Consider the following 13,971-nt stretch of genomic DNA (forward strand, 5'->3'; position numbering starts at 1 on the left):
ATTGGCTATACCTTGCACACAGAATAAAGCTCAGATTCTATTTGGACTTTGCAGTTCTCTATAATCTGGATCCAATCTGATCATCGCCTTTCATATTTCTTCCCCACTACTCCTTTTCCATAAGACAACCTAGCAATCAAAATGAATCTCCCCCGTATTTCTCCCATGGCCCTTTATGACTACCCAAAGTCACCCGTGGTACTCATTACACTCTGTTTTTAGAGCTATTTGTGCTTGTCTGTTTCCCTGCTTAGGTGGTAAATCTCTGGAGGGCTTGTTCTTACCACCCCTCTGTGCTCACAGGAGTATCTTTAGTGGAAGAAGATAGATGTTATCTTTCGTGGATGTTTATTGAATAAATATGAGTTGTATATAGCCTCCGCTTCTGCTCACAGAATTTGAAGTTCAATTTAAGGATAACCCTCAGCACAGCTATGAGGTAAGCCTTCGGTGCTTCAAGATATCCCCTTTCAGGGACTTCCCTGGCAGTCCAGTGGTTAAGACTCTGAGCTTCCACTGCAGGGAGCATGGGTAAGATCCCTCGTTGGGGATCCTGCATGCCACATGGCATAGCAAAATAAAATAAAATATACTTGGGAGTTCCTTGTTGGTCCAGTGGTTAGGACTCTGCACTTTCACTGCTGAGGATGTGGGTTCAATCCTTGGTCAAGGAACTATGATCCCACAAGCTGTGTCACCAAAATTTTTTTAAAATTTTGACCACCAGTCAACCACTGGTGGTCCAGTGGTTGACTATATGCTTCCACTGTAGGGGGCATGGTTTTGATCCCTGGTTGGGGAACTAAGGCTGTGAGGTGCAGCCACAAATTTTATATATATATATATATATATATCCTCTTTCTTTTACTTACAGATGCTCAGTGCCCTCTCATTCATTTCTGCCTTCCTTAGACCCCTTACTGGGGTGCCCACATAGACCCCTCCTTTTGAGCAAGTCGAATGCCCAGATCTTTTCCTTCCCAGTTTCTTACCAAAACTTACACTTCCCTGAGATGCACTTTAGACTCCAGTCTTCTCATTCTGTAGATCAAGGCGACATGAATTGCTCAAGTCCAAGTGACCTACTAGCAGGCCTAGCTGAGATGGAAACTAGTCTCTTGACTCTAAGTCCACTGCTCGCTCTTTCACACTTTGCTGCCCACCCTGTTTCTCAGCCCCTCCAGTCTCTGGCTGCTGTTAAAGATTGGCAAGGACTGGCCTCTGGTACTCCGTGAGCATCTCTCTCTTTGCAAGAGTTACCAGTGCTCTAACCCTCAGGAACAGATCCTGGGGGGAGCTCGCATTCGTTCTCCTCTTGGCGATTGTTTGGTCAGTCTCTTCCTAGCTTCTGAACACAGATACACTGTCTAGGCTGGGATCCGGAAAGCCTACACATTTTCTGCAAAGTGCTTTCTCATGGCTGTGTGGTTACTGATCCTCACAGCATAACAAACCTCCCACACTTCACAGAAACCATGGCAGCAGAACTCCAGAGGCATCACCCTGCAGTTTTACAACTTCCTGGGGCGGAAGAGCTCCATTCACCAACACCAAGTAATTTCTGTAAAGGGGATCTAGCATCCTTAAAAGCAGTCATGAATGGGTCTTTTCAGTACTACTTGGAAGGAAGTCAGGGACTTCACAATTGACACTAAGCAGTAATGCCATTCAATAGCAGCCACACAAGAGATATATGAACGCCTCAGGGCAGAACAAAGACCAGCTGAATCAGCCAAGGGCAGTTACTTCTACAAAATGCATTTACCTGAATAGGAACTTGAAGGGTTTTCAAGGAATGATACTGTATCCTTTCCAAAAGTGTCATGTGTTCTTTGCTCATCTTATAAAACTAAGAATTGAAATTTAAATTTTATTCTAGTATGGTCTTGGTGTTATATTTTAGGATTTAATCATCAGGGCTGATCTGAGGAAGTGTTATATTTTTTTTTTTCAGATGGAAGAAGGAAGCACTGAAAGTTTGCCTTTTCTGCAAAATTTGATTTTACAATTATAGGTATTTGATGTTGAAGGAACTTCGCAGTACATCTTAAGTGAAAGTGAAAGTCACTCAGTCATGTCTGACTCTTTGCAACCCCATGGACTGTACAGGGGGTTCTCCAGGCCAGAATACTGGAATTGGTAGCCTTTCCCTTTTCCAGGGGATCTTCCCAACCCAGGGATCGAACCCAGGTCTCCGGCATTGCGGGCAGATTATTTACCAGCTGAACTACAATGAAAGCCCAAGAATATTGGAGTGGGTAGCCTATCCCTTCTCCACCAGATCTTCCTGACCCAGGAATCGAACCAGGGTCTCCTGCATTGCAGGCAGATTCTTTACCAACTGAGCTATGAGGGAAGCCCCAGTACATCTAAACCAACCATATATTTTAGACGTAAAGAACTGGCCTCACATTTGATAAAATTATCTATTTTGTGAAAATTATTTTACTTTTGAAAGGGCATCTCAGAAAACTCTGAAAACTGTTCCACTAATTAGAAGTCAAAGTGCCATTATATATGTTTTTTGAGACAGAGGGCTGGTTACATCAAATTGTTAGGGGAACTACCAACTAAAACTGCCTGCCCCGGCCTGGCACCATAGTAATCACTTGCATGAGTTATCCTTACAAAAGGAGGTCCTGGTTAGGAACAAGGATCTAACAAGCTACCATTAACCAGAATAATTCAGGAAACGTCAAGAGGAGAGAAGAGACTCCAGTCCATATGGCCTGCCACCCTCCCAGAAACCTGCTTGCTGGAATCCATCTTGGCTGAGTGACAGGCACACCACCAGGAAGGACCCTGAGTCACAGTGATTGGCCAGAGACAACCTGAAACCAACCAGATTACTGTAAAACCCAAGACTGTGAACCACATGGCAGAAGAGTTCTCCTGGGTTTCCTCACCCTGCAGCTCTCCACCAGAGTGCCCTTTCCCAATAAAGTCTCTTACTTTGTCAACACCTGTGTTTCCTCAGTCAACTCACTTCCATGTGTCAGCCCATTCTTGGGCCCTGGAAGGGGTCCCTTTTCCTGCAACAAAATGACATATTATAGATAGCTTACATAATCCAATTCTAAGTGCCATGTGACCCCTTATGAGATCAAGAAGGAATGTTATCTTTTTCAGCTTTTACTTTTTAGAAAAATCATTTAAATGTGCTTAAAGGGTCTTCTCTTTGAGTAGTCATGTACAGATGAGAGTTGGACCATAAAGGCTGAGTGCCAAAGAATTGATGCTTTCCAACTGTGATGTTGGAGAAGACTCCTGAGAGTCCCTTGAACAGCAAGGAAATCAAACCAGTCAATCCTAAAGAAATCATCCTTGAATATTCATTGGAAGGACTGATGCTGAAGCTCCAATACTTTGGCCACCTGATGCGAAGAGCTGACTCATTAGAAAAGATCTTGATGCTGGGAAAGGGCAAGAGGAGAAGGGGGTGACAGACGATGAGATGGTTAGATAGCATCAACAACTCAATGGACCTGAGCTTGAATAAACTCAGGGAGATAGTGAAGGACAGGGAAGCTTGGCGAGCTGTTGTCCATGGGGTTGCAGAGTCTGACACAACTTAGCAACTGAATAACAAAAGGGTCTTCTCAGATACACACACATATATCTCATTTAAAAAAATTGAGATAAGACACATTCAGGATGGCATTGTGACTACCTACCTTGAAAGTGTGTGGAAAAATACTTTAAAAAAATATAAAGTGCTTTGTAAAAGAAGTGGGTTATTCTATTTACCTTATGTACATATTCCATTTCATTTATTCCTCCAGGAAATATTTGTTGAGCACTATGTGCCAAGTCCTGGAAAGAGACACTGAATATAAAGGACACAAAATGACATCCCAACCTTCAGCAATTTACAATGAAGTCTGCTCCTGAAACTGGCAACACCTCCAACCCAATAAAACAAAACAACTTGGTGAGGTTCCCTGTTATGCTATGAACTTACTTCTTTTCTTCCTAGCATCATGATAATTTCAGTTAAATAGTTGAGTAATTAATATCTTACTATCCATGTCAACCATCAGAATTTTAAGCTCCATGGAACAAGTATTTCACCTCTTTTGGTCTCTGCTTTATACTGAAGCCTTGCGTGCCTGACACAGAAGAGGAGCAATGAATTTGTTGAATGGACGGAGAAACGAATGAAAAAGCAAACGGATGTCGGAAAACAACAGAGAACAATACAGTATAATAAGTACTGTATTAGGCGTGCATAGTGTGACGAGAATTTATATGAGGCGTTTAGAACTAGGCTTGACGGAGCTGACTTCCAGAAGAGAATTTGATCTTTTCAAACTCAGATACTTGCACGACACCGTCCCCCACTGGCCTGGCAGTAGCTTAACAGGTATTATTCTCTACCAGGCCATCTAGAAGACTGGTTAAATGGCTCAAAGGCCGGCGCGGACAACGTCCAATGAGGTCACCTCTGGCTAAGAGCCAGAATGACTAAAAGGGTTCACCCCCGGTGCGGATGCAGAACCCGGACTGAAGCCGGATCCCGGCCTCCACCGCGACGTTACACCCCGCGGACGCCGCCGGTCAGGTGATTCGGCTTTCGCCCGCCAGACCGCCTGGGTTGTTCCGCGCATGCGCAGTGCGCCGGACGGCGGAACCGAGGGCGCTGACAGCTTCCGGTTTGCTTTCCCCGCCCCCTGCGTGGCTGAAGCTCTCCGGACTCCGCGGTGGCGGCTGGAGCAGCGGCGGGGTGGCGGGGGGGCAGGGCGTGGTGAGGTAAGGTGAGTGCCCGAGCGGGCTTCCCGGAGCCATGGCCTGCTCCATTGTCCAGTTCTGCTCCTTCCAGGACCTCCAGGCCGCCCGGGACTTCCTCTTCCCTCATCTGCGGGAGGAGACCCCCAGCGGCGCCGTGAGGAGGGACCCCAGTAAGTGCCCCTGCCTCGCCGCTCCCTTCCCCGCCTCCTTCCGCGGGACCTGCGCGGCGGGCGCGGGTCTCCCGCCCGCCCCGGCGCTCCTAGTTCCTCCCTCGCCTCCCCTTTCCTTTCCGCGCGGATCCCCTGCCGTGCGTCCTGAAGCCGCGTCCGTCTGCCCCGACTGCGTCGGTGTTGTCTTCCTCTCGCCTAAGCCACTCCGCCCTCAGCCCAAACACTGCGTCTGGCTTGCTCTGCTCTCTGCCTAGCCCACTTCCCCACCCCGCAACTCCTACTTTTCTCTCTGAGTCTCTTCTCCGTCTCCCCCTCTCCCTCCGGCCCGGGGTCCCCCGTTCTACACTGCCTGCCCCGTGATCGCATCCTCCGCCCCACTCCTCGCCAGCTGTCAGCGCGCTATCCTGGTTTCGCCTCAGCCCCGACGCTCCTCCGTGTTTGGGACTGTGGCCTTCTGCTGCTTCTCTTTCCGAAAGTGTCTGTCATCGCCCACTCTCTGCCTTCTTCCATCCCCTTTCTTCCCATTCAGGTTTAGAAAATAAGTGATTGACAAGTGAGAGACTCCTGAGGTGGTGAGTTGGAGGCTCCCAAATAAAGGAAAATAACCTGTCAGGGAGTGAGAAGCCACATCAGGAGTTAAAATCACAGCAGCTTGGCCATGAAAAGTTAATGAGATGAGAAGCCTTCTGCCTGTTATTATCATCAAACAGCGTGACTTGCCCACGTAGTGTAAAACCCCAAGTCTGTTTATTCTGCTGCAGAATTCCTCAGAATTTCCTACGTTTTACCTTTTAAAGGGGGTATGTTTTGTGTGTCAGTTTTTTTTATTTCCATTTTACTGCGAAGCCATATGTCCAAAGTGCTGTTACTTTGTGCTGTATTGGAATGATGATGAAAAGCCCAGTAAATAAGTTTCTCTCCGTTTTTAAAATTTAGAAAGTATCAAATCACATCTATTTATGACTGTTAGCTCTGTGCCGTCGATAGTGCTGCCAATCAAGTGAGACTGGTGGTCTCTGTCCTCTAGGAGCAGTATAGTGTACTGGGACAAATAAGTTAACCCCTCCTGTACAGTGTGAGCCGTATATATACATATGGCACTAGGTGATACAGTCTTTGAAGTGGAGGTACTTAAGTCTACCTTTGAAGTGGCCCTTAGATGAATAGGGGAGAGGGAATAGCACCTGTAGAAGAAGGGAGGCCTGAAATGGCATGGTATTTAGCTAAGAAAGGCTGAATGACTGAAGAGGACGGTGTGAGGAGAAGAGTCATAAAGGTAATAAGGAGCTTGATCATGAGAAGCCTTGTGAAAGGAGTCAGATACATCTGAAGACATTAAGCAAAGGAATGATGTGATAAAATTTGTCCTTAATGGAATCAGCAAAATTCTTGCATAATTGTTAAGTGTGTTGGCAGCAGTATGGAGGAGAGATAGGAAGCAGGGAACTTCATTCTGAGGATATTTCAATAACCCATGCAAAAATGATGCAAGCATGGACTAAAGTAGCTTCAGCAGGACTTGAGATCAGCAGCTAGATCAGGAAGATATTAAGAAAGAATCTGCAGGACCTAGTGAAGATCTGGTGCTGGGGGTTGTAGCTGGTGAGTGAGAGGGAGGTGAGGTTGCCTTTGGCTTTTGACTTGGGCAAGGGTTTCTAATGAAAGGGAATGAAGGAGATCGGTTTTGGATCTTTTACATCTTAAATGCTTCTAGTTTGTCCAGTTTTAAATGTATGCAGTGTCTAGTCGAACAGGTCTAAAACTTAATAAGGATCCCTGGCCTCGAGGTGTTAACTCAGGAGTTACCAGTAAAAAGTGTCAGTCCGTCTCAAGGGTTATGAGTATAGTGAAATGAATGCAGGACTGAAGATGTAACCATAGAGGAGCACTGAAGTTTAAGTCAAATAGAGATGAATAGGAAGAAGACTTAACAGAAAGAGGAAAACTAGGTGAACGTAATGCCCCAGAAGTGAGAGAGAATCTGATGAAAGGGAGGAGTGGTCAGTAGTTGTGAACACAGCAGAGATCAGCTAGGATGAGGATGGAAAAGTGCTCATTGGCTTTGGGTGGATGGAGGTGACTAGGACCTTAGGACAGTTTCAGGGGAAGGGCGGGAGAGGAGTTAAAAAATAAATTTGCCTGTTCCAAGGAGCCAGGTTGTGAATGATGGTGGATATAGGACTGTTGATAAAGGATGCAGAGGAAAGAACACATTTCCTCTATCCCATTGCCACTCCCCTTGTCCAGGCCACCATCTTCTCTCACGTGCTAGATGGAACTGGTCTTTTAACGGATCTTCCTGCTTCTGTGGTTGGTTTTGGTTTTTTTCCTGTGTATGATAGTTTGTATCTGCTAATCCCAATCTCCCAATCCTTCCTGCCCCTAACCCCCTCCCCTATGGCAACCACAAGTCTATTCTGTGTCCTTAAGTCTGTTTTTCTTTGGTAGATATGTTCATTTGTGTGGTATTTTAGATATCACGCGTAAGTGATATATGGTATTTGTCTTTTTCTGACTCACTTTGTTTAGTATGGTAATCTCTAGGTCCGTCCATGTTGCTGCAAATGGCATTATTTCATTCTTCTTAATGGCTGAGTAATATTCCATTGTGTGGTGTGTGTGTGTGTGTGTGTGTGTATACACACACACACACACACACACCACATTTTCCTTATCCGTTCATCTCTTAGTGGGCATTTAGGTTGTTTCCATGTCTTGGCTATTGCGAATAGTGCTGCTGTGAACATAGGGGTGCATGTAGCTTTTTGAATTACAGTTTTGTCTGGGTATATGCTCAGGAATGGGATTGCTGGTGGGTCATAAGTCGGTTCTATTTTTAGGGTGTTTTTTTTTCTTTTGAGGAACCTTCATACTGTTTTCCATAGTGACTGAACCAACTTTTATTCCCAGTAACAGTGTAAGAAGGTTCCCTTTTCTCCATACCCTCTCTAGACTTATTAATTTGTAGACTTGTTAGTTAACTTGTTAGTTAGTTAACTCGTAGTTAGTTCCAAAAGCTGTCAAAGTGAACTTTTGAAGACAGTTTAATCATAACAGTCTTCTCTCTATAACTGCCTGTGGTTTCAGTTGCATTTAATATAAAATCCAAAGTTCTCACATGGCTTAAAGGACCTTGAGACCCCACTTCCTGCCGCTTCTTGTACCCTCATACTCTTTTCCCCTTATTTCTTATGCTTCAGACACTTTTTTGTTGTTAAAGCTGTGATGTGCTTAGTTGCTTAGTTGTGTCCGACTGTTTGCGACTCCATGGACTGTAGCCTGCCAGGCTCCTCTGTCCATGGGATTCTCCAGGGAATAATACTACAGTGGGTTGCCATGCCCTCCTCCAGGGGATCTTCCCAACCCAGGGATCGAACCCAGGTCTCCCTCATTGCAGGCGGATTCTTTACCTTCTGAGCCTCCAGGGAAACCCACCAGGCTCGTTTGTACCTCAGACCATTGCCCTTGCTCTTATCCCCACCTTGGATGTTGTCTGCAGATCCTTGCATGCTCAGTGCATCTCAGGGAGACCTTTTTTGAGTATGTAATCTAAAACAGCATCACTATCCCTTTTTCTCATTTGTTACTTGCAGGCATTTCATCTTGTTTATTTTCATCACCAAGTCTGTATTGTCCAGTACGGTCGTTTCTTGCCAGAACTAGCCGTTGAAATGTGGCAGTTGCTGCGAGGAACAGAATTTTTAATTTTACTTAATTTTAATTAAATTTAAATAGTCAGATATGGCTGGTGGCTACCATGTTGTATGGCAGCTACAGATTGATACTTGTGCAGGGTCACACAGTGGAGAGTAGCCATAGGCTATGAATTTGATCCAGGCGTTTGGGAATATAATCATACCCGAGACATCAGATTAATTTATAATATGCCTGTGAGTTTTCAAATACAATTTAATTTATTACCCTTTTAAATAAAATTATTTGGTATATGTATGTTGGTATTATTGTGGCTACTAGCAATTCAAGTGGAAGATAAGTGGAGAAAAAACCCTCTTAATCAGTGAACCCCTTTGCCAGATCTGTATTTTACAGTTAAAATGGTGCTTTAATTTAGAAATGAAAGTCTAAAAAATAGCTTGTCCTGTTGTAAATAGTTTACTTGGAATTCTTGGAATGACTGGTTTATAGATCTCAGTAATCTCTCTGCCCATCTTTTACAAAACATCAGGCTTTGTGAAGAGTTCATCTTTAAGAAAATCTGAACCTAAATTTTTGTGAGGGTGAAAATTTGCATTGTAAAAATGAAGTTATGGTGGTTATTTGGTTTTGCTTTTCTTCACTTTGTTGTAAATGATTATTGGGAAATAGAAATCATGAGATCATTTTATTTAGTTTATATAGTTTTGCTTTTAGTATGTATCTTTTCAAAAAATATTTATTTGAAATCTTTGGTTGCTGCATAACGGATCTTCTTTGCATCATGAAAGATCTTTCGTTGCAAAGCACAGATTCTCTAGTTGTGACACTCAGGCTTAGTAGTTGGGGCGCGTGGGCTCGGTTGCTCTGCTGCATGTGGGATCTTAGTTCCCCAATCAGGGATAGAACTTGTTTCTTGCATTACAAGGTAGATCCTTAACCATGGGACCACCAGGGAAGCCTCAAGCTTATATAGTTTAATTTCTTATACCAGCTCATCTCTGGAGGATATATAAACAGCCCCCTCCTGCAAAAAATAGAAAACTGAATTACTTGTCATGATTTGTCCTAGGCAGCTGATAATTTTGAAGACTTGTCTGTTGGTTTAATGGTTTTGTTTGTTTGTTTCTTTTTTTAATGTGGATGGCTGCTGTTGACAAAGTGAGACCTAGTACTGGGAACCCTGAACTCAAAACTACACCTCTATATTTGAATTGTCAGAGAATAAATAACAGTATGACTTTATGTTACTTTGTATCATCAACTATAAAATGAGACTGTTGTCTGTTGCTTTAAAAGAGATCTTGAACCCTATTTCCCAGTCTTTACATTAATTTATACTAATGCTGCTGCTGCTGCTAAGTCGCTTCAGTTGTGTCCGACTCTGTGCAACCCCAGAGACAGCAGCCCACCAGGCTCCCCCGTCCCTGGGATTCTCCAGGCAAGAACACTGGAGTGGGTTGCCATTTCCTTCTCCAGTGCATGAAAGTGAAAAGTGAAAGTGACGTCGCTCAGTCATGTCCGACTCCTAGCGACCCCACGGACTGCAGCCTACCAGGCTCCTCCGCCCATGGGATTTTCCAGGCAAGAGTACTGGAGTGGGCTGCCATTGCCTTCTCCGAATAAATGTTAATAATTGTGCTCTGCTTAGTCGCTCAGTCGTGTCTGACTCTTTTTGACCCCATGGACTGTAGGCCCCCAGGTTCTTCTGTCCATGGGATTCTCCAGGCAAGAACACTACAGTGGGTTGCCATTCCCTCCTCCAGGGGATCTTCCCAATCCAGGGATTGAACCCAGGTCTCCCTCATTGCAAGCGATTAATAACTGGTTCTACTCAATCAGATGCTGTTTTAGACATAAAATTTGCTCTCATATTTTGACATTTTGGAGATGGGCAATAGTATAGGTCCCCACCTGGCCTACAGTGACACAGTTTCCAGGGAGATTGGATTTCTGTACCAGAGTTTTCTGATATTTGTAATTGCTGGATTCGATCCCTGGGTTGGGAGGATCCCCTGGAGAAGGGAACAGCCACCCACCCACTCCAGTGTTCTGGGTGAATTCCATGGTCAGAGGAACCTGGTGGTCTACAATCCATGGGGTCGCAAAGAGTCAAACACAACTGAGTGACTCATTTTCATTTTTTTAGGCCAAAAAAAAAAGAGAGAGAAGGGAAGAAGTACATGTACAGGTAGGGAGAATCAGACTATTTGGAGGTAATTTACATATTATAATATTGTGGATCTGTTAATTTACCTGGGCTTCCCTGGTGGCTCAGTTGGTGAAGAATCTGCCTGCAATGCGGGAGACCTGGGTTTGATCCCTGGGTCAGGAAGATCCCCTGGAGGAGAGGATGGCAACCCACTCCAGTATTCTGGCCTGGAGCATCCTCATGGACAGAGGGGCCGGGCAAGCTGCAGTCCATTGGGTCGGAAAGAGTTGGGCACAACTGAACAACTAAGCACAGCACATTAATTTACCTAATAGTAAGTTAATTTTCTGTTAACATTCTAATGAGGTAGAGCAGCCTCTACTTTCCTTCTTGCTCTTTTACCAGAAAGATAGAAGAAGATAAAGCATACAGGAAATTACCTTGGAGTCATCAATTAAAGTTTGTTTTTGTCCAATCACTAAGAAAAGTATGCTTTTTAGGATAACCTAAAGTCATGGACTCAATTTGGAATATTATAAATGGTATAAAGTACCCATTTTTTTATACTGAGTGAAATGCTTTCATTTGTTTGTGATCATAGTAGGGAGAGAAAAGTAATCTGAAAGTAGAATATTTATAAGAATTTCAGAAAATTTCTAGTTACTGCACTTCAGTAGCTGTTTAAGGTTGGAAGAGGGTCTTAGGAGATAAATTTCTGTTGATGACAAAACTGACACAGGACTAGTTAATTCCTTTATTCAGCTGGTACTTATTGAGCATCTACTACATACAAAGTAGTCCTAAAGGTAAATAAAATAGGTCCCTCTCCTCAAGGACCTTTGAGCCAATAAAGGAGATCAGTATGTAAAAGAAGTGTTAGAGGTACTGTGCTATAATTTGGCATATGATAGTTGGAGAATGAAGGGGTGTTGGCTAATGCTGTATAGTGGACTCAGAAAAGTCTTCACGAAGGAACTGTTTTCACCACGTCTTAATAGTTTCACAGAGGTTCAGGTGGAGAGAAAATGGCCAGGCAAGGGATGTGAAACAGTATGGGGTTCAGAAAGATGGAGATAGTAAATTCTGGTGGAAGAGTGGGATATGGTAGGGTAAAGAGAGAGATTGGCAGAGGAATTTAGATTTTATGCAGTAGAAAGGAAATAAGAATACTTAGGAATTACAAGGAAATTTGCTTAGGGTTACTTGGGAACAGATAGTTTTAAACAGATTAGTTTCCAGATGCACCTGTGTAAATGCCTACTTTCCCACCCTCCCTTCTGCTTTACTACACAAAGGCTTACTTCTCACACATTTTAAATATTATTATAGTAAGTTGCTTACAAAGCATTTAAGCAAAAATTTGTGTTTAAGTCTCTGTAAACTCCACCCCCCATCCATCTCAACAAGGGATTTCCAAATAATATTTGCTATTAATGTTTAATAATTATTTCTCAAAGTTGTGATAATGTATGTTTTTTCAGTTATCTGCTTCTAATAATAATTGTAATAAAACAATAATATTTAGAGCCTTAGATCCCAAGAAAACTTTTTTGTGAATTCTTAACTCTTTTTGCAGAGAAACTTTCGGACTGATGATATATATCTGTATTACATTAAAATAGCATTCTGTGGAGGAAATAGAATGGAGATAAGAATTCAGTGAGAAAAAAGAACTTATAAAATTATTCTTAGAGACACTAATCATAGTTTTAAAATGGGTATTTGTGGGTATTATTTCCCAAAAGTATTTAGAATCCACTGAATAAATTTAAAAGGATGATATAAATACTATATTAAAATATCCATGTTTAGTATATCAGAAATTACATTTTTGTCAAGGAGGCACATATTATTGAAAAATTCTTTTGGGGTGTATATAATCAGAAAGCTTGAAGACATTCTATGGAGCTGTTGTTCCCAGTGTGTGTGTGTGTTGTTTTTTTTTTCTTTTTCATTATGACATGCATAAAAAATGAGACCTAGGCCCTGAATAGTGAAAACAATTTTAAAGGAGGAGGAAGAAGTTGGAGGACTTTACTTTTTTATTTTCAAAATGTATACAAAGCTATAGTAATCAAAATGTGGTACTGGCATAAAGACAGAATAATGGATTAGAGAGAGCTCAGAAATAAACCCTTGCATATATGATCAGGTGATTTTTGACAAGAGTGTCAAGACCACTCAAGGGGGAAAGGACAGTCTATTCAACAAATGGTGTTGGGAAAACTGCGTATCCAAATACAGGAGAATGAAGTTGGACCCTTATCTTATACCACATTCAAAAATTAACAAAAATGGATTAAAGACCTAAATATAAGACTTAACACTATAAAATTCAGAGGAAAGCATCCGGGGAAAATTCATGACATTGGATTTGGCAGTGGGTTTTTGGTTATAACACCAAAAATACAGGCAAAAAAGCAGAAATAGGTAAATGGGGCTATATCAGACCTTAAGACTTGTGAATTGAAAGATGCAGTCAACAAAGTGAAAATGCAGCCTACAGAATGGGAGAAAATATTTGCAAATCATATATCTGATAAAGGATCTATATTCACAATACCTAATTTCTCCAGCCTAGTAACAGCAAAATACAACAAGTAAAAACTGAGCAAAGACTTGAATAGATTTTTTCCCAAAGATGTTGTAGAAATGACCAGTAAGCATATGAAAGATACTCAGTATCATGAATCATGAGAAATGCAAATGAAAACCACAATAAGGCATCACCTCGCACTCACTAGCTTGGCTTCTATTAAAAAACTAAAAACAGAATAATAAGTGTTGGCGAGGATATGGAGAAACTGGAACTCTGTACACTGTTGCTAGGATTGTGCAACTGCTGTGGAAAACCATATTTAAAAATAAAATTGAATTACTATATGATTGAGCAATCTCACTTAGGGGTGTATATCTAAAAGAACTGAAAATAGTATCTAGAAGAGATAGTTGCACACCCATAATCATAGAGGGATCGTTCATAAAAACCAAGGAGTGGGACCAACCAAAATGTCCGTCGATGGATGAATGGAATGGGGTATATATATGTATAAGATGGAATATTATTTGGCCATTAAAAAGAAGGAAATCATATCACATGTGACAACATGAATGACCTTGAGAGCATTCTGCTGTGTGAAAAATTAGCCAGTCAGAAAAAATAAATGCATGATTCATTTATCTAAAAGAGTTAAATTATTCCATTTATCTAAAACAGTTAAATTCATGGCAACAGGAAGTAGAATGGTAGTTACTAGGAGCTAGGGA

General features: G+C 42.3%; 1 protein-coding gene across 2 annotated transcripts in view; it reads left to right on the forward strand.

Moving 5' to 3' along the window:
• The first annotated feature begins 4,203 nt into the window (after positions 1–4,203).
• Positions 4,204–13,971, forward strand: part of RAB3GAP2 (RAB3 GTPase activating non-catalytic protein subunit 2) — a 106,072-nt gene continuing 96,304 nt past the window's right edge. For both annotated transcript variants that reach the window (XM_086342731.1, XM_086342732.1), the window contains exon 1: positions 4,204–4,898. In XM_086342731.1, coding sequence (XP_086198857.1) covers positions 4,784–4,898 — 115 coding nt within the window. In that variant the 5' untranslated portion in view covers positions 4,204–4,783. The remainder of the gene's footprint in view (positions 4,899–13,971) is intronic.

Source organism: Bos grunniens, chromosome 16 (genome assembly GCF_055505025.1).
Source record: "Bos grunniens cultivar Pamir isolate PY7600 chromosome 16, Bosgru_T2T1.0, whole genome shotgun sequence".
In the NCBI taxonomy this organism is placed as follows: domain Eukaryota; kingdom Metazoa; phylum Chordata; class Mammalia; order Artiodactyla; family Bovidae; genus Bos; species Bos grunniens.